At 41.6% G+C, this 21,460-nt stretch overlaps 2 protein-coding genes across 2 annotated transcripts; both read left to right on the plus strand.

Annotated features, from left to right (window-relative positions):
* Positions 1 to 8,209: 8,209 nt before the first annotated feature.
* On the plus strand, positions 8,210 to 18,176 carry LOC123033406 (olfactory receptor 5V1-like). The gene is made up of 2 exons (XM_044450012.1): positions 8,210 to 8,994; positions 18,032 to 18,176. The coding sequence occupies exons 1-2, from the start codon at positions 8,210 to 8,212 to the stop codon at positions 18,174 to 18,176; spliced, it is 930 nt and encodes a 309-aa protein (XP_044305947.1).
* On the plus strand, positions 12,156 to 13,109 carry LOC123033345 (olfactory receptor 5V1-like). The gene has a single exon (XM_044449938.1). The coding sequence runs from the start codon at positions 12,156 to 12,158 to the stop codon at positions 13,107 to 13,109; it is 954 nt and encodes a 317-aa protein (XP_044305873.1).
* Positions 18,177 to 21,460: the final 3,284 nt, after the last annotated feature.

Here is a 21,460-nt window from a genome sequence, read left to right on the forward strand (position 1 = left end):
ACATAATTTATTTATTTGATTTCCATCCTGTCCCACTAAGAAAAAAAAAATGTAGCAGTGGTGCTTACTTTGTTATGTCAAAACTATTATTAAGTTGGTTCTGGATTTGTTATGCTAGTAGTGTTCAAACTAAAAAAGCTAGGCAGTCCATGGCCACTCAAAACTGCAAAACTGCAAATGTTAAATTCACTGCTAGTTAAGCATTAAGAGAAAATTAGTATAAAATGTTTTATTGGTGATATCTAAAAGATATTGGGAAAATAGATAAGAATGCAACATGTTGGAAATGTAAAAGGGTAGATGGGACCTTCTATCATATGTAGTGCACTTGAGAAATAACACAAAAATTCTGGAAACTGATACATGCAGACATGTCTCAAGAATAAGCTTTTGAACATCATGCCAGAGACCTTTCAAAAACGTGTCAGAGTTATTTAAGTCTATGACTACAGGAGCAAGAATCACAGCAGCTTCAAAATGGAAATCACCGGAGACCCCAATCAATGGAGAATGGAGAAATAAATTAGCACAATATGCAGTGATGGCAAAGCTAACTAATTATGTAAACAGAAAAACTATTAGAGGAATTTAATGACAAATGGAAATGTTATTGTGTTTAGCATGATTAATGGAAGTCCAGGGGAGTTTGGAAGAGAAAAAGTGGGCCAACAAGGACATAAGGTCAGGGGTCTTTGGTTGGCTGTAAACTTGCTGTTGCTGCTCTTCAAAATCCCCTTCCCCTTTCCCCTTTCTCCTCTTTTATCCTTTTAGCTGTGCTTTCAGTGCTCTCCAACCCTACATTTTATCCTTTTAATAAAGCTATTTCCCCCCAAAGTTTGGGTTTGTCATGTATTCTGAAATGTGACTAGGCATCATGGTGAACTTTTGATGACACAAAACATCTTTGGAAAATTCAATCTGAACATTCAAGAAATAAATGTATGAGGCACACTCCAGGCAAAGTTAAGCATTTTAAATCCTATTAATATCAGCTGCAGCCCTTTAAACACTTGCTTCACTCATTGTTATAAAAAGATTCCTCAGCTTTTAGCTGGATTGTGTCTGAATTTTTAAAAGCTATTTATTTTAGCTATTTTTCCTGTAACTATTTTTCCTGTAATTAGGAATGAGTTAAATTATACAAACAGAAAAGTCAAGTTCCACTTATGTTCATATTTAGGCTCTACCATCATCTAAGTCTCATTTTAAATTATCCCACATATAATGCTGCTTAATTCTGATAGAAGTGCATGTATCTTCTTGATGTTTTCTGCAGGGCATTTTGGCCTCCCTGTTTTTCAGGCAGTAGTCATGAATTCAGCATGGGGTGATCATAATATAGACCATGGTCAATGATGCCTGCAAATGCCATTCAATTCTGCAAAATAAATAAATGAACACATTTGCAAATGGATCCTTGAAACCCTAAAATGCAAAGATTGTGCAGACATATACCTCTTCACCTATTTGTCTGAATTTTGGCATGAGTCACCCACTCAAAAATGTCACTACACCTGCACCTGTTCTGTCAAAAGGTAAGTATGTTACAGCTACTAGTTGATTTTCCATTACAATGATTGAAGAGACACAAAGATTTTCTGAGGAGGACCAGGAAAAAAGTCATCTCAAACAAAGTGCTCCAAAGCCATCCAGGATGAGTTGACTTTTCTGAGGTACAGAATCCTGTCTTTGGTGTTTATCCTCAATGTATGCTGGGTGCTTGTAACTGAAGTACAGTCTGCACATTACATGTTTTCTCATATGAGACAACTGCTTAGCAGCAAGATGGAGTTCTGTCACCTACACTAGTTCCAGAGCTTGTATGGCAGGCTAGGATTGTGTCACTCACCTTAAATACAGCTGGTGAACTTTTTATTGAATATATTCAACCTACTTTTAAATTATTTCATCTCAGTAACCCTTCATTATACAGTTTCATACTTATTGCCAAATATCCCCAAATGTGTAAGCTACATCATTTTGCATTGAACTTACATATAATTGAACTTCTTAAGTGGACTATATATTTCACTTGGGTCTTTATTTGATTGCACCTAAAGAAAAACTGCAGGGGATCCCATTTCCCAAGAGAAAATAAATGATTAGTTATATCAGTAATTGGTTTCCAGTATTTACTCAGTAAATCATGAATTTTCCACATATAAAAGTAGAGCCTCACTTGAAACAAAGGAAAACAATAACAGCCATTGAATGCTAAGGTATGCATTAGATTCTCTCACTTGCATGGATGCCAGACGAAAAGCATTAGCAGGGGTTCCTTGTCAACTTAGGCTTCCTTTCTTGATTTATTGAAGAAAGGCTTGGGTTTGCTTGATTCTGTCTGAGACCATCACAGCCCAGAAGTATGAAGTAGTTCTTAAGGTCTACAGAACATTTATCCCAGGTGAGGAATCTTGTAGTGAATGCTAGTTTAATGCAGTTTCCCTTTGAGATATATGAAGAATGTGTTTCAGTTTGTTTTAGACCACAATATACCCATTTATCATGCCCCAAATTTGACTAGAGATTACGTGAATTAAATCAGTGGAAGAAGGTTGCACATTTACAATATTATAATGTGATTTATATACCAAAGTGAATGTGTGCATTCGACACACACACAGGAAAAAGTGGGTATTTTGTGCAGATACATGATTTAATAAATAGGTGAAAATGTGTGCCTTTAAAAATGTGCATAAAATGTGTACCTTTAGCAAACTGACAAAATTCTATGAAAAGAGAGGTGGTGAATAGTTCTCTATCAGTTCTCTAGTTCACATTCCTAGTTTTATAAAGCAATTAAGACTTTTCATTTCAAATTTCAGAGGATATTAATTATAAGTGTTTGCTCACAGGAAATCCATACAAGTTAAGAGTCACTGAGACAACATCTCCATGTTCAGCACAAAATGAACTTGAAAGAAGGGGTGGGGCAGACTGTGGTAGAAAGTGTCATTGGCTCAGGGTTTTAAGTGCTTTATATTTAAAAGTCTGAACCTGATTCTGCATATTCAGTGGTATTAGTGGTTAATCTCAGTTGCTGCCTTCTCCTCCTCCTCTTCCTCTTTTCTGACAAATACCTCCTCTTTACAGCTCTATTGTAGGCATTTTTGTGTTCATTTATGAAGTTTATTTTATTTATTATTTATTTATTAAAACATTTTTATGCCGCCCCATTCGCCGAAGCCTCGGGGCGGCTTACAACAAAAAATTTAAAATAACATTTTAAAATATATACAATAAAATACAAATATACACTATAAAACAAGCCGCCCTGGCCAAATAAAATTCAATAATATTAACATTTAAAATACTGCTTAAATAAAAAGGTCTTCGCCTGGCGCCGAAAAACAAATAACGACGGCGCCAGGCGGACCTCTCTGGGGAGCGCATTCCATAACTTAGGCGCCACCGCTGAGAAAGCCCTCCTCCGAGTAACCACCCTCCTAACTTCTTCCATGGAGGGCTCCCGGAGAAGGGCTTCTCCCGCCGATCTCAGGGGGCGGCTGGGCATATAAGGATGTAAGCGCTCCTTCAGGTAACCAGGACCCAAGCCGTTTAGGGCTTTATAGGTCATAACCAACACCTTGAATTGGGCCCGGACTTCAATGGGAAGCCAGTGAAGCTGACGGAGAACTGGAGTCATGTGAACATAACGTCCAGTCCCCGTCAGCAGCCTGGCAGCTCTATTTTGGACCAATTGAAGTATCCGGACCGTCTTCAAGGGTAGCCCCACGTAGAGCGCGTTGCAGAAGTCCAAACGGGAAGTCACCAACGCATGTGTCACTGTCGCAAGGCAGTCATTCTCCAGATAGGGGCGCAGCTGATGAATTAGCCGAAGCTGGAGGAAAGCACTCCTCGCCACTGCTGTTACCTGAGCTTCCAGTGAAAGCTCTGGGTCGAGGAGCACTCCCAAGCTGCGGACCTTGTCCCTAAGAGGGAGTGCAACCCCATTCAGGACAAGGTTCAATTCACCCTCTCCGAAGCCCGATCCACCAACCAACAGGACCTCCGTCTTGTCTGGATTGAGCTTCAGTTTATTGGCCCTCATCCAGCCCATTACCTCGGCCAGGCACCAGTTCAGCACAGCCACTGCCTCACCTGGATTGGTGGAAAACGAGAGGTAGAGCTGGGTATCATCAGCGTACTGATGGTTCCGCAGCCCACACCTCCTGATGACCTCTCCCAGCGGTTTCATGTATATGTTGAACAGCAAAGGGGACAAAATGGACCCCTGCGGTATTCCATGGCATAGCTGCCATGGCGCAGAGCCATAGTCCCCCAGCACCACCTTCTGGAACCGGCCATTGAGATAGGAGCGGAACCACTGCAAAGCAGTGCCTCCAACCCCCAATCCCGCAAGCCTATCCAGAAGGATACCATGGTCGATGGTATCGAAAGCCGCTGAGAGGTCCAGCAGAACCAACAGGGACGCACTCCCCCTGTCCTTCTCCCTGCACAGGTCATCATACAGGGCGACCAAGGCAGATTCAGTACCGTACCCGGGTCTGAAGCCGGACTGCAATGGGTCCAGATAATCAGTTTCATCCAAGAGTGCTTGGAGTTGTCCCGCCACCACTCGTTCTAACACCTTGCCCAGAAACGGGATGTTGGCCACTGGTCTATAATTAGTGGCCATCTCTGGATCCAGTGACGCCTTCTTCAGGACCGGTCGGACTACCGCCTCCTTCAAAGGGGCCGGCACCCGACCCTCCCTCAGAGAAGCGTTAACCACTTCCAAGATCCAGGTTCCAATCCCGTGCTTGGAATCATTTATTAACCAAGACGGGCAAGGGTCCAAAAGGCAAGTGGTTGGACGTACTCGCCCAAGCACCTTGTCCACATCATCGGGCCGCAATAACTGAAATTCATCCAATAAATCTGGACCAGACGGCAGCGTTGGTGTCTCCTTTGAAACCTCTGAATCAATAGTGGTGTCCAGCTCGTGACGAATCTGAGCGATTTTCTCCCTGAAATGCCTGGCAAAGTCGTCACAGCGGGTCTTTGAGGGTGGAATCAGGTCTTCCTTTGGACCTGGACGGACCAGGCCTTGCACCACTCGAAAGAGCTCCGCCGGACGGCATTGTGAGGAGGCAATGGAAGCGGAAAAGAATCTCTTTTTTGCCGCCCTCACCGCCACAGCATAGGCCCGATAGTGGGCTCTTAAGTGTGTTCGGTCAGATTCATCTCGTGATTTCCTCCACCTACGCTCTAGTCGTCTCCCAACCTGCTTCATCGCCCTCAATTCAGGAGTATACCAAGGGGAAGAGCGGGCTCTGCCCGGTGGGAGAGGACGCTTAGGAGCGATCGTGTCTACAGCCCTGGTCATCTCCCCATTCCACAGTTCGACCAGAGCCTCGACAGGAGCACCTGTCTTGTCAGCCGGAAACTCCCCCAGGGCCTTCAGGAATCCTTCTGGATCCATCCGGCTCCGGGGGCGGACCCACATAATCGGGTCCGCACCCTTACAGAGGGAGAAGTCGCTCTCGAGCATAAACCTCACCAGGAAGTGATCTGACCATGACAGGGGAGTCAAGCATAAATTACTCACCCTCAGACCACCCTCTTCCTGCCCCGTCGAGAAAACCAGGTCCAGAGTGTGTCCCCATTCATGGGTGGGGCCGGTGACATGTTGAGACAGCCCCATGGCCGTCATGGAGGCCATGAAGTCCTGAGCCGCCCCGGTCAGACTAGCCTCGGCATGGAGATTGAAGTCCCCCAGGACCAACATCCTGGGGGTCCTCAACACCAGGTCCGAGACAGTCTCTGTCAGCTCAGGCAGGGAGACTGTTGGGCAGAAGGGTGCACGGTACACCAACAGAATCCCCAGTCTGTCTCGGTCGCCCAACACCAAATAGAGACACTCCAGCCCTGGTCTCGAAGGGACCGGAAGTCCCGTGAGGGAGATGGAGGCTCGGTATACCAAAGCGACCCCCCCTCCCCTCCCCTCCAGCCGTGAGCAGTGCTGGACCAGATACCCGGGCGGGCACACTTGGGAGAGGGCAACACCCCCCCCCCTCTCCCGCCCAGGTCTCCGTTATGCAGACCAGGTCGGCCCCCTCATCCACAATCAGGTCCTGGATGAGGGCAGATTTGTTATTGACCAACCTGGCATTAAGCAACAGCACCGTCAGGCTGGAGGGGCGACTGACGAGACTCCCTGGCACCCTCTGGCTGGGAGCAAAACCAGAAGTAGGGACAGGTGTCAGCCATCTGTCCCTCCTTCTTCTATGCGGACACGTTAAGCTCCCAACGCTGTTACGTCCCCTGCCCATAACCACCTCAATGGCGGCACCCGTGCGCTCCCCAGGAAACATAAGCGGCAGCATGGCCAGGGACGACTCCATAAAAAGATTTAAAATACTACTAAAAACACACACACACACACACACACACTCACCCCTCACTCACAGCCCAGCAGGAGGGCCTACCATCGCCAAGCGCAAGCCCCTGGCCAGCCCCGCCCCCTGCTCGGCCACCCGAACGGCGGCAACTGTCCTTTGGCCGACGCCCTTTGTAGCCGCTGGCCCTGCGTCCCCCGCCTCGTCCGGAGCACGCCTGCCACACGTGCTGGGGCGTGGCGGAGCAGCCAAGTGGGCGGTGGATGGCGGCGCGGTCTTACGCGGCCAGGCAGCGGCTCCCCTCCGGCGCGGTCTTACACAGCGAGGAGGCGGCCCTCCTCCGGCGTAAGCTGCCGGGCGCAGTTGGTGTTGCTGGTGGCGCGCTCCTCCCGCGGGCTTTGTAGCCGCCGGCCCTGCGTCCCCCGCCTCGTCCGAAGCACGCCTGCCACACGTGCTGGGGCGTGGCGGAGCAGCCAAGTGGGCGGTGGATGGCGGCGCGGTCTTACGCGGCCAGGCAGCGGCTCCCCTCCGGCGCGGCGCGGTCTTACACAGCAAGGAGGCGGCCCTCCTCCGGCGTAAGCTGTCGGGCGCAGTTGGTGTTCACTTTATGTAGTTCTCATAACAACATAAAGTTGTTATGCCGGGCGCAGTTGGTGTTCACTTTATGTAGTTCTCATAGTTGGTGTTCTCATAGTTGGTGTTCTCATAGTTGGTGTTCTCATAGTTGGTGTTCACTTTATGTAGTTCTCAACTGCTGCCGGGCGCAGTTGGTGTTCACTTTATGTAGTTCTCATAACAACATAAAGTTGTTCACTTTATGTAGTTCTCCACAGGATGCATGGAGAGCAACCCTTTTTGGCCCTGTTGAGTTACCATAGGAGATTCTGAGGATGAGTCTTCTCTGAGGGAGATTAGAAAATTTGAGAGAAAAAGAGACAGGAGAGATCGCAGGGAGAGTGACTAGGATGCTAGCGAAATCCCCCAGTGGATTCAAATGCATTCAGATTTCTATGAAGCAGATTCCACAGTGAAATGGCTTTCTTAGATGCACAACAATTTGGTAGATTTATAGAACAATTTTCACAGGGGGTGGGTGGCTTTTGCATCAATTTGCAGTAACACTAATGCACGCTTGCACAGTTGTATGCATGCAAAATACTACAAATAGAATGAAATTCTAGTAAAACAAGAAAATCTGATTTGGCAATTAGCCAATGTTGGAATGAAAAATGCATGGATGGAACTGTTTTAACAAAATCTATACATACCTACTAGTGAATTAATTTTAAAAAGCACCAACTAAGGTAACTAGCAAAGGAGAGAACTGCAGCCAAATATTATCACAGCATTAACCCAGCAGCACCTTTGAGGACGAAGTGTGACATGGAATGACCCCTTCATTCCTGTCCAGGTCTATGAAGCACCAGACAGGGCTGTGATGAAAAGTCCTTGGACACTCAGTCATTATGGGTAGCTGATTTATTGAACTCCATCTCTTGCTATTTTGTGTTTTGTGATGCTCTTTGAAGAGATGTATCTTAAATTGTATTGCTATATAATTTGTTCCTATATCTTCCACCCCTGCTTTCCCCTCTTTATGAGAAAATTCAGCCCTTCATGGTGTTATCTTTGTTTTTCAATCACATTTCATTTAATTTTCAAATTGTCATAATGGTGTGCTTAGTAGATTAAAAGGATTTGCATAACTGGACAACCAGACAAGCCATGGGTGATGGGGGATTGTAAACATGAGGATACACAAACACACACACTTTGTTTTACATTAAGTTCTGAGTTGTAACTAACCTTTGTTTACAGTTGTGATTCTCCTGTTCTTACTAGGTAAAAGTGTTGCTAAACAAGCCTGGATGGAAAATCTGACTGTGGTGACTGAATTCACTCTTGAAGGACTTTCTAACAACCCACAACTGCACAATCTACTCTTTGTAGTGTTTTTGATTATCTATTTCATTACACTTGTTGCAAATATGACTATCATTCTGGTTACTGGGGCAGATCCTCACCTTCACACACCAATGTACTTCTTCCTTTCTCATTTATCATTTGTGGATATCTGCTATTCCTCAGTCACTGTTCCAAAGATGCTGGAGAACCTTGTAGCCAAGAAGACCATCTCAGCCAGTGGATGTATTGCCCAGATGTTTTTCATTATAATGCTGGCTTGCACAGAAATTCTAATCCTGTCTGTCATGGCGTATGACCGATATGCTGCTATATGTCTCCCATTGCATTACCTGGAGACTATGAACAAAAAAATGTGCAATCAGATGATAGTGGGTGCCTGGGTGGTCAGTTTTCTCCATGCCCTCATTAACACTCTCCCTGTCTCAGCATTACACTTCTGTGGGCCTAACAGAGTCAGCAATTTCAGTTGTGAACTCCCTCCACTTTTGTTGTTATCCTGCTCGGACATTTTAGTGAATGAAATTGTACTCCTGGCCTCTCTTGTGATGTTTGTCATGAGTGCCTCAATCCTCACCTTGGTGTCATATGTTCATATCCTCTTCACCATCCTCAAAATACCATCCACAGAAGACAGAAGCAAGGCTTTTTCCACCTGCAGCTCACATCTCATTGTTGTTAGTTTATTTTATGTGACAGGTTTTTTTCGGTACATGAAACCTGCTTCAGGGTCATCATCAGACTTAGACAAAGTACTATCCATTCAATATAGCATTTTAACCCCTATGTTAAACCCCATAATCTACAGTCTGAAAAACAAGGACATGAAAAGGGCATTGAGGAAAATAATTCATAAGCTTAAAGCTTAAATCCATCCCTTGACTGAACTTTAGTAAAACGGTCACCTCCCTATTATACATATGAGAACTCGAGTTTAAGGCTGTTAATCAACACTATTTATTTCTTGTTGATGATTGCTCCCATGCATTTTATTCCCATGCTGTTAATTCTTTTGCATTACACTGTGTTGTATCATATCCTTTTGTATTGAATTATTTTGCTTCCTGTATTGTACGTAGCAGCCTCTTCTAGCTTAAGTATTCCATTCTTTTGGCATGTGCAATCTGCCCAGGGAGCATTTGTTAGTGGGTTTGATGAGATAAATGAATGGATGAATGAATAAAAATTTACTTGGTTCTCTATGTGTGTAACTTTCTTTTTACTTCTTTTGTTCTCAAACTACACTAGACCCTTTGGCACCTGCAGTTCACTGCATATTTTGGAAACTGTCAATGAAAATATCATTTTCAATGAAGAGTGGAAGAGCGATATTTTTTGCCATTGCCTGCATATTTATTTGTTTGTTTGCCAGATGCAGTAGCAGAAGTTCACCCACAATAAGCTGTGCTCACATCACACTCTGTGAAGTCTTTCTGTTATGTTTACAAGCCTCTATTGTTTGTTGCTTTCCCAGGCAGAGGTCCCAGTTTAGTTGATGGTGCTTCTTAAAGGCTGTAGACCAACAGCCTTCATAGAGATGCCCAAATTTTGAGTTTTGCCCTGTGGGTGATCTACTGTGTGATTTTTTCTTTGATATCCATACAGGATGTTGATAGCCTGGCATCAGTCAGTATCTGGCCAAGTGGATGGCATTTGTATTTCCAACCCCATCCCAGAAAATCTACTTGTAACACAGGTGGAAGTTATATTTCAGAAGATGGATTGGTTGGCCTGTATTCATCCAAAGCTCCACTGTGGTTTCTTTCCAATCCAAACTCATTTAAAAGCAAAATTTATTTTATTTATTTTTATTATTTATTTTATTAAAACATTTTTATGCCGCCCCATTCGCCGAAGCCTCGGGGCGGCTTACAACATAGATAAAACAAGTTAAAATCCATATAAAATAATCTTAATTAAAACTCATATTATAAAATAAGCTGCCCTGGCCAGATAAAATTCAATTGTATTTAGCATTTAAAATGTTGCTTAAATAAAAAGGTCTTAGCCTGGCGCCGAAAAACAAATAACGACGGCGCCAGGCGGACCTCTCTGGGGAGCGCATTCCATAACTTAGGCGCCACCGCTGAGAAAGCCCTTCTCCGAGTAACCACCCTCCTAATTTCTCTCACGGAGGGCTCCCGGAGAAGGGCCTCTCCCGCCGATCTCAGGGGGCGACTGGGCAAATATGGATGTAAGCGCTCCTTCAGGTAACCAGGACCCAAGCCGTTTAGGGCTTTATAGGTCATTACCAACACCTTGAATTGGGCCCGGACTTCAATGGGGAGCCAGTGAAGCTGACGGAGAACTGGCGTCATGTGAACATAACGTCCAGTCCCCGTCAGCAGCCTGGCAGCTCTATTCTGAACCAATTGAAGTATCCGGACCGTCTTCAAGGGTAGCCCCAAATTGGGAAAAAGAATAGAAACACAGATAAAAAGCAAGCTGGAAGGGGGTCTCCTGGGCCATCTAGTCTGACCCCTGGCTCCAGCTGGCTCTGCTCATGTATCCCCAAGATGTAGGTGTCCAATCTTTCCTTGAACACCCTCTCCAGATTTTCAAACAGAAGCTTTTCTCAGACCTATTTGGTGATGCTTTCCCCTTCCCCTTCCAGCTTTCAGCTTTCCCACTTCTGCACCATCTCCTTTTAATTTTTTCTCAATAAATGTGCCATTTATTGGGAGGAAGGAAGGGAGAGAAATAATTCTTGAATGGGACTCTGGAGATGGAATATGGTAGGATCAATGTGCTGAGATTAGAAGGATTAGAAGGACGTTTTTCGGCGCCAGGTGAAGACCTTTTTATTTAAACGTCATTTTAATTGTTAATATTATTTGCTTATTTTATCTGGCCAGGGCGACTTATTTTATATTGTTAATTTGTTTTATATTTTGAATGTATTACATTTTAATTTTATGTTGTGAGCTGCCCCGAGGCTTCAGCTAATGGGGCGGCATAGAAATGTTTTAAATAAAATAAAATAATAAATAAAATCAGAGCTTATACAGTATATTCTGCTCAGTGGAATTAATGGCTTGTAGAAAAATCCCAGCTCATTTAATTTCATTTAATGGACTCATCAATCCTTTTCCCAAATGCTAAAAACTGGCATTGAAACTTCTATAAATTATTAGAACCTGCTAGTATCTCTGGGGACATATTTCTTATGCCCTGTAATTTGCTACTTATTTCCTGTTTGATGGCAGTGGATTTTATTAGTTTGATATATATGTAACACCACCCCTTAGGAATTTGTTTCTGTCATGTATTTAATGGCAAAAATATAAATCCTTCCCTTGCCACATCGCAACACACTCCCCTGAAGGAAGAAAAAAGCATTACTTCTACACAGTAAGGGTTTGATGTCATTGTTCAGTGCATATAAATCAGCTGGATTCAGCTTGGGATTTCTCTTGAGAAGAATTTCAGGAGTCTTGCTTAAGTCACATGTGAATGGGACACCGAATTACATAGTCTAAAGAACTTTTACTAGATGTGCAGTGAATGTGTGGTTTGTTTTTGTAAAAGAGATGCATCTGTTCATGTGGAAGGTTACCATTATATTAGGAACATTCCAGATGTAAGCTAGGAGTTAACTTGTCTTATTTAAATGCAAAACTTCTTGATAGGGCAAGAACCTGAAAAAATGGTGTTTAGTAGTATTGTGGATAGGGTATGCTTGGAAATTTGGTTAGGAGTTTTTAGGTCAGTACTTTAGGCCAAAAAGCTAAAGAATTTAGTTTGACTTTATAGCTACAAGCATGGAATTTATGCCAGAAGAATGAACAAAGCCACAAGTTTTCCCTGCATCTGTTTGTAGTAGCTCTTCCTTCTACTGCTTAGATGTCTTAACACATTACTTCTGTATTCATCAGATTCAGATTGAAAAGGATGAACTTCTCTTCTTCTGAGAATCAGACATCTGTCATGGAATTCATTTTCTTGGGATTTAGGAATATTAAAGAAGGGAGAAGCGTTCTCACCATCCTCTTTCTCACAATGTATGTCATCTGCTTCTTGGGAAATTCACTCATAATCACTGTGTCTGTGTTAAATCAGTCTCTGCACACTCCCATGTATTTCTTTCTCAGAAACCTATCTTTTCTTGATATCAGTTACATCTCTGTGACTGTACCAAAAATGTTGGCAGACCTTTGGATTCCCTGTCCAGGCATTTCTTTCATGGGCTGTGCTGCTCAGTTGTATTTTCTTGTTGCCTTAGTGGGCACCGAGGGGTTTCTTTTGGCCTCTATGGCTCTGGACCGCTACTTTGCTATAAGTCGTCCACTGGTTTACGGCAGACTCATGAATGAATGGACTTGTCTCCTGCTGGCTGCCACATCCTGGACTTGTGGTTTCCTCAATGCTTCTCTCCACACAGCACTTACATTCCAACTGTCCTTTTGTCGCTCTCATGGGATCAACCATTTTTTCTGTGACATTCCTCCCTTGCTGAGTATTTCCTGCTCTGACACAACAAGGAATGAAATTGCCCTTTTCATACTGGGTGTGTTTGTAGGACTTATTCCTTTCTTCTTCATTCTGATCTCCTATGCTTTTATACTTCATGCCATTGTAAGCAACTGGGAAAAAGGACAGCAACACAGGGGCTTTTCCACCTGTGCATCTCACCTCACAGTAGTGATTTTGTTCTATGGGTCAGCCGCTTTCACATACTTCCGTCCAACCTCAAGCTATTCACTGGAAAAGGACCAGCTTGTGGGGATTCTATACAACATCTTAACACCAACACTCAATCCAATTATCTACAGCCTACGGAACAAAGAAGTGAAAATGGCAGTGAAGAAGCTGATAAGTGAGAAGATTTTTGTTCACAGAATTTAGATTTATCCACCACAAGTGAATTTATATTCATTTGACCCAAATGGTGAACAGAGGAACACTAAGATGAGACAATGGGATCATTATGTTATCATACAGTTTGTACTGTTATGGGACGAGAGATGTTGTGACTTCTCTGCTTCAAGTGAAGTTCTTCATTCCACAGCAACCCACCAAAATGTCAGTTGGTTATTTGTCCTTGGCTTGGATTATTCTGCTTTGATATAAGTGCTCATGAATTCAAAAGGTAAAACAAAATACAATTGACACCCACCCAGTTCTTGAAATGGCTGCTTAGCAAATATCAGTACCAATTATTGTACACAACAGGTCAGATGGATTGAACATGACACTTCGCATTAAGGCATGTGGAAAACATTCAGTTTTAGCAAACATGTATTGGCTTAAAATGTAATGCTTTCCAGAGAAACCTCAGGGTAATTTAAGGTTTAACTTGGACTGACTATATCTCTTATTTGCCTTGTATTCAACTTTGTCTCATTGCATCTGATTAGGTGATCTATATCGGAATCCTTAACAAAGGAAATTCTTGTTGCTGTGTTCAATCCATATGAGCACTAATCATTGGACACTGTGTTTTTAAATGATACCTTTTTCTGAATTGTTACATCTTTCTTAGTGCATTAAGGAAATGCATTCTGTTTTGTAAAATGTATAACAATACTAATAAACCTAATGGTTGATTATTGGTATAACAGGTTTGTCATTCTGCAAAGATAGATGATTCCCTTATGAACCTTGTCAATCACTGAATTAAATAAAAAGGGGGGTTCTTTGACTAATGGACTTTGTGTGTGAGGGGAGAAAGGAAGGAGATTACTAAAGCCTTTCATACTCAACACAACTGTAATACATTAAAAGCTGCTTTTCCTTGTGTCAATCAACAGTAAATGAGTAGGTCACCAGTCCTGAAATATTAGTAGTGGTGTACTCAGAGTTGCAACTCATACACAGTCACAACTTTATATGTATTACTGGGGGTATATTGCCTACATACATTTCCAAACCCTTTTTGCAGCAACACAACTACTTTACAGATTTTGACTTGAGCTCAGCGGAGTCAAGAAGGGAGTACCAGGTTGCATTCACAGAATAGGGCCATGGCCATTATCTTTGATGTTGCAACATTTGGAGTCAAGCTCTGATCAAGAAAAGTTATAGAATAGAGCCCCCTGGGGAGAAAAGTTGTGGAAGTCAGAAGACAAATTGTGGAATTATGCCATTCATTTGCCATGTAGATGTTCATGTAGAGTAGCTCTCACGAATGAGACACAAGGCAAGTAGTAAGGCAATGCTTGGAGAATCAGTTGATGATCTTTAAAGAGATACTGTATGTATTTTCAGACATGAGCACAGGTTGTGTAAATTGTGAAAAGTTCCCAAGAAATCCATTCCTGATCATGTTTAGGTTTGTGAATAGGATTTGATGTGTTTGACAGCAGGCATTTGATAACATGCATACATTTGAAACCTGTGCACAAATACATTTAAATCAATGAGTGAAGAATGCATGCATTTCAAAGGTGAGCAAAGCTAATGCATACGTCTGGCAAAATACACATGAAATTGCACACAGATTTTTATACAAAAATTAAATTTGTCAAAAGGGTGATTTTGTATGTCTCATAATTACAAATGTAGTTAAATGTCTCTCAGAGAAATTATAAATTCCCAGCATTTCTAGAGGTAACATTACATCCATTCACCAGAGATGCACTACTTAATTAGTTTGCCATTTTTCTACACTCCATGGATTCTTTAGGTGGAAAATCCCAAGAGCTTCCCTTAAAAAAAGACTTGAATCAAGTGTGGGAGAACTTAAGTGAACATAACTTTGTTTGCTACATCAGTGTGCACAGCTCTGAAGCAGAAAAATGTTTATTCCTTCTGCAAAGTAAGCTTTTGTGTGGGTAGAGTGTCTTTGTGTGTTTTCTCTAAATAAGAGGAATCAGATCAATCCAAGCTTTGAACTAAGAAGATTTGAACACTTCCCTCTATATGTTAGAAGGAAAACAGTTCAGAGAATCAGCTTTTTCATATTTGTGAGAATCCTGGCAATAAGTTTAAGCCTAACTGTAGATTTAATTCTGAGTCAACATGTCTATGACTGTACTCTAAATCTAGTATGTGTTTGAATGAATACATGTAAGGTGAATGTATTTATTAAACAGAGAAACGCTAGTGTAGAGTGTAGGTACTTTTTGTTAAAAATAGCCAACATTGATTTTGTGTTTGCTTTTATTTCTACCTTTCATTTACAACCAAAACACCCAAGGTGTCAAGGGAAACAATGACATCTAAAATGCAAATGCAAAGCACACTAGTAAATGGACTGTGTTGCTTCTCTCTACTTTATTCTTTCTACAAAATAAAATATCTATTGTGTTCTATCTAACATCGATCTGTGCAAATCTCATTCAAATCAGTAGGTCTAGTTTAAGTAGGACTGCCCTTAGACAGGACAAACCACAGTCTAAATATCTGTGCAGAGCCGACATGTTTTTCTCTCCATGACTAGCAGCAGGTTTCATGGGGAGAAGCAACTTCTGTTTTGGAAATAATATGAATAGGGAGGTTTAGCTCTCCTTTGCCAGTGCAATGGTGTCAATGAAATTCCCTCTCTTCTTCATGACTTCTTTCAGTGAAAGAAGGAAAAAATGGGCTAAGCATTTAGGCATTCCCTATATCACATCTAGTTTGGCCTTTAGTGTGCAATGCAGTTGGTTTTTGCTTCTTTTCATTTTGTTTCAGTTCAGTTCAGTTTGGTTCAGTTCGTTCGGCTGTGTTTTTTGTGAAGCAGTAATATCCAGCACCCTGTATTGTGACTGATCAACAGATCACAGGAAATCTGGCCGTGTGTTTATTATATTGATTAATTTAACATCTGTACCACCTATCACTCATAGATCCCTGTGCAGTTTAGAGTAGTTCCTAATAGAATCATAATGCAAGAAAAATACCATAGGTGGATTCTCCCCACTCCCCCTTAGCATTTTAAATGATTTATATTTTTATTTTAAGTTAACAGCTAAAACAGTATTTAGTATGGACTAGGCCAGTCAAAACAGACATGGATACCCCCATCAAGCTTTAGATAACTTTAGATATATTTAATTTTGCCTGATACGTTATTCTAGTAAAAGTGCAGGTTGGCAGATAAGATCAACTGGAGGGCTCAGTATATTACAGTATAACAGATTGGTGAACAAAAAATATGAATCTGAAGCCTGTAGTAAATGCTTAGAAATTACATTTTTCTGCAGTCCCTTTGATAAGCAAGGCTTCCTGTTCCTTAGCTGAAATGGCATAATTTAGGACCTGAATCCTTCCTGTCTGGCATAATAGATACGTGGTTTTCCATTCTGTGAACAGCAGTAGTTTTGAGAATTTACATTAGTAGTTGCATTAAATTCTTGATCATGTTTTATATACTTGGGTTTTCCTTTGGTATTTGATAAATAACAGCTACAGGTGATGTTATCAGGACCACAGTATACAGTACTGATCCTTTCATTCATGCTGCATTCTTGATGAAAATCTCTTCTAGTTGTTATTTACTGTTACTGTTTAATGAATTCCTTCCTCGCATGACACGGTCCTGATCTTGATTCCCAGCTGATGCCACTATTTAATAAACAAAACAACTCCAACACATCCAAGGCAAACACATTTAATGCAATATGTCATTTGGACTTTAACTACTGTTCTAAATTCTTTTCATTAGGATAAACCCAAAGATCTTCTAAGACCTGGAAATGATCTGTAACATGGAGAAACAAGGAAAGCTAGGTTTAAGTTATCTTCACCTGAAGCAAGATGCAAAGAATGGGGAAAACTGGAAAGCTTATGGATTTATGAAGTAACTCTGTGGTCGCTTACTCTGAAGAAGCTTGTTCTATGATCACTGTAGTATGCAATGGAAGATCCATACTTGCATTACCATATAACCAGAACTTCAGCAAGTACAATAGCTGCATTGCAATAAGCAAAGCATACTAGTTATAACAGCAGTGGTTCAGCTACAACTGCTTTGCATAATTGTTGTTGCAGGGCAAAAGTCAGCTTAAAACCCATTCTTGAAAATATAATCACTCTCAACATCATGAAGTTAGCTTACTCTGAGAATCAAACATTTGTTACAGAATTCATACTCCTGGGATTTAAAAAACTGAATCAAGCGAAGACCTTCCTTGCCACACTGTTTCTTACTATGTACACAATCTGCCTTTTAGGAAACATGTTGCTAATTATCACGGTTGCACTGAATCAATCTCTCCGCACTCCCATGTATTTCTTTCTTGGCAACCTATCTTTTCTTGATATCGGTTACATCTCTGTGACTGTACCAAAAATGTTGGCAGACCTTTGGAGTCTATGTCCAGGCATTTCTTTCATGGGCTGTGCTGCTTAGTTGTATTTCCTTGTCGCTTTAGTGGGCACCGAGGGGTTTCTTTTGGCCTCTATGGCTCTGGACCGCTACTTTGCTATAAGTCGTCCACTGGTTTACGGCAGACTCATGAATGAATGGACTTGTCTCCTGCTGGCTGCCACATCCTGGATTTGTGGTTTCCTCAATGCTTCTCTCCACACAGCACTTACATTCCAACTGTCCTTCTGCCACTCTCATGGGATCAACCATTTTTTCTGTGAATCCCTCCCTTGCTGAGTATCTCCTGCTCTGACACAACAAGGAATGAAAATGCTCTTCTTACACTGGGTGTATTTGTGGGGCTTAGTCCTTTTTTCTTCACTCTGACCTCCTATGTATTCATCCTTCATGCCATTTTGAACAACCGACAGAAAGGACAACACCACAAAGCCATTTCCACTTGTGTGTCACACCTCACTGTTGTAATTCTCTTCTATAGTTCCAGCATTTTTACATATGCTTGTCCTACCTCCAGCTACTCACTGGAAAGGGACCAACTTGTAGGAGTTCTATACAGCATCTTAACACCAACGTTCAACCCTCTCATTTACCGCCTATGGAACAAGGAAGTGAAATTGGCAGTGAGAAGGATAATGGGTAATAGAATGCACTTGAGATGAGACATCAACATTTAGATAAAGAGTTGTAGATCTGTGGGCATTGTCATGGAACATATTTTCACATGAGCACTGAATGACAGTTACTTCATACAGTGTAAGAATGAGGGTTAGAAATGGCTCCTCTGTCTTGTCTAATTTATTTATTTATTTATTGATTTATATCCTGCCTTTTTCTGACAAAGAGATCAAGGCAGCTTACATCTTCTCCTCCATCTTATCCCCACAACAACAACCCTGTGAGGTAGGTTGGGCTGAGAGTCTGTGACTGGCCCAAAGTCACCCAGTTGGCTCCATGGCTGAGTGGGGACTAGAACCCAGATCGTCTGATTCCCAGTCCCATGTTCTTAACCACTACACCACTCTGACTCTCTAATTAGAGTGTTTTAAACTTTCTTGCAACTAGTCTGGTACTCTGGTCTTATTGGGCCATGAGATCTTACAGTACCTGCAGTGTGTGTGTATCTGTGCATGCATGATGCCAATCTGTTTGTGTTTGCTGCTTGGTATCTTCACAATTAGGCATGCCAAAATTGTGAATGAAATATGTAAATAAACAGAAATATATAAATACATTTCATACCTGTGCATTTAATAAAGCAGAGAGGGAAGCTTTTCATTGTAATTTAAGTTTTAAGAATATTTATGGTGGCAAGAACAAATGTAAACTCTAATTTTAAAAATACACTGTAATCATAACTGTATTGCTCCAAAGGTTAACAAACTTGTAATGAATAGGTCAGCAATGGATGGCACAAGATCCAGGTTTCTCATTTGCTTGTATAAAGGAGAGCTGTTCCTGGTCAGTGCCAGGACATTTCAAGAAGCAGAGAAGAATCAGCCCCAAGGCCAGTGGTGCTGACTGGTATTAATGACAGAATATAGAAAGTGCTGCAACATTGCTCCTTCTTCCCCACAAAAGGAGCTTCACCTTTGGTTGACATGGCAGAATATGCTATCAGAAAACATATGGCCCAAAACTGGGTCACATTCTTCCTTGAGTCATATCTCTCATAAAGACACTGAGATGGACCAGAGTTAGTCAGAGTAGGCCCATTTAAATGAATGGAATTTAAGCTGGTCATGACCCAGAGAAACCCATGCGTCTTCTGTAAGTATGACTAAGTATGGATCAAACCCATTAGCTTCATCCCGAGTCATGGTCAAAAACTGCTGCTTAATAAATCTTGCTTGACAAGATGGAACTAGCAACTAGGAGCTAAGTGGTGTGCAGCTGATCAGTCCTTTGGATGGAATGTCACCATGCCAAACATGATATGAATTCTAACTTGAGAGCAAACATCAACTAAACTCAATATGGATTAACATGACCCAGAGTGATTATTTTATTACTTAAATTTACATTCCACCTTCTGCAAAGGTATCCAAGTGGTGAACTTAAAGTGCAATGACATTAAAAATAAATAAATTTAGCCATCACCACAACACAGTGCAAAAAATTCCACAATAAACTGCACATTCCTGCTGGGTGCTGCAAGCCACAGCGGTCTGTGTCATACCCTGTGTAAAGAGAGGAATGTTATGAAGATGTCTGAATGTCAGAAGTATGGTCTATGAGAGCACTGTTCCCTCAAAGATCCTTTTACTGCCTTGTTCCTTTGGATATATGCAATAGGGTTATAGAAGCTAGAAACCATCTTTTCCTGGTTGGGTGAAGTGTTGGCTTTCAGACTCATGTAAGCAAAGATCACTGTGCAATAGGAGAAGGTCACCACTGTCAGGTTGTGGAGAAGGTTCTCTGTCAACTTTCTGATGTTTTCCTATATATACAAAACAGTGCTCTCAGAGGAACAGTGCTCTCATAGACAGGAATATTTTTAATAGTTTGATGTTTTTGTGGTTTAGATTCCCACAGTTATTTTCCAACACAAGTTTTGAGGCACAATCCTATGTGGATCACATAACCTTCCAAACTCAGGAAAGTGCAGGAATTCAATCAAGTACAGAAAGAGCATGAGGGGAGGATTCTCTCTGTGGTCCCCTTCTCAAAAACTTTTAGATGGCCAATTTCAAACCAGGGGTCAGCAACCTCAAACACTCAAAGAGCCATTTGGACCTATTTCCCACAGAAAAGAAAACACCAGGAGCCACAAAACCCTTTTGACATCTAAAATGAAGATAACACTGCATATATCATTTTTTACCTTTATGCTATGTATAAAAAAACTATATTGTGTTGCATTTATGAAATCAATGAACTGCTACAGAGAAAACAAATTTTTATTTTTGCATGTAACAAAAACATTTTGAACTCCAAAAAAAAAGAAAAAAGATGCTGGGTTGAAGGTTACGTTCAAATAAAATACTCAATGTCTATTCCACATCAGTTCCAAAATGGCTTTTTTTCTCTCATCTCCATCCGGATATTTTTCAGCAAAGTCTGTGTGTTTATTCAGGAAATGTCTTGCAACATTCAACTTTTTGTTGTTTGCCAATTTCTCACATATTAAGCATACTGGTAAACCTGTCTGGTCAGCAGTGAAAGCAAATGAATTTGCCCACATACCATTAAACGTTCTGTTTTCTTCCGAAACTTTTCTTTTCTTGGATTTATCCATGGTTGGCCTACCGGGGGTTGAAAAGCTCAATATTTATTTATTTGTTTAAAATAAATATGCCCTCCCACCCCTTGAGATCAGCAACGGATACCCTTCTCCGGGAACCCTCTGTGAATGACATTAGGAGGGTGAGTGCCCGGAGGAGGGCTTTCTCTGCGATGGCGCCCCATCTATGGAATGCGCTCCCCAGAGAGGTCTGCCTGGCGCCTTCATTATTTGTTTTTCGGCGCCAGGCTAAGAACTTTTTATTTAAAACTTATTTTAATTGCTAAATTATTGAATTAATTAAGATTTTAACATTTTTAGCCGAGAATGCACCAGGGGGTTTTTAATTTTTTTTGCTTTTAAATTGTTGTATTATTATTACTTATGTATGTTTTTATGTATTCTTTGTGAGCCGCCCCGAGACTTTGTTGCGATGGGGGCAGCATAGAAATATTTTAAATAAATAATAAATAAATTAAATAAATAAATAATAAAACATTTTTATGCTGCCCCCATCACAGCGAAGCCTCGGGGCGGCTCACAACAGAAACAAAGTACATAAATAAATAACAATATAACAATAAAAATTATTTAAAAACCTCTGGTGCATCTCAGCTAAAAATTTAAAATCCTATAAATCCTAAATCGTGTGCCGGTGGGTGTTGCACATTGGTTGGTTGTGACACATATTTTGAGTGACAGGGAGCCGCAGAAGAGGGATGA

This window comes from Varanus komodoensis, unplaced genomic scaffold, assembly GCF_004798865.1.
Source record: "Varanus komodoensis strain SLA01 unplaced genomic scaffold, ASM479886v1 scaffold62, whole genome shotgun sequence".
Classification (NCBI taxonomy): domain Eukaryota; kingdom Metazoa; phylum Chordata; class Lepidosauria; order Squamata; family Varanidae; genus Varanus; species Varanus komodoensis.

Bases quoted from the DNA above. Each gene is read 5' to 3' on its own strand.
- LOC123033406 (XM_044450012.1), top strand. From the start codon at position 8,210: ATGGAAAATCTGACTGTGGTGACTGAATTCACTCTTGAAGGACTTTCT. The intron at 8,995-18,031 runs GTCATCATCAGA...TCCTACCTCCAG, and splicing joins TACATGAAACCTGCTTCAGG to CTACTCACTGGAAAGGGACC.
- LOC123033345 (XM_044449938.1), top strand. From the start codon at position 12,156: ATGAACTTCTCTTCTTCTGAGAATCAGACATCTGTCATGGAATTCATT.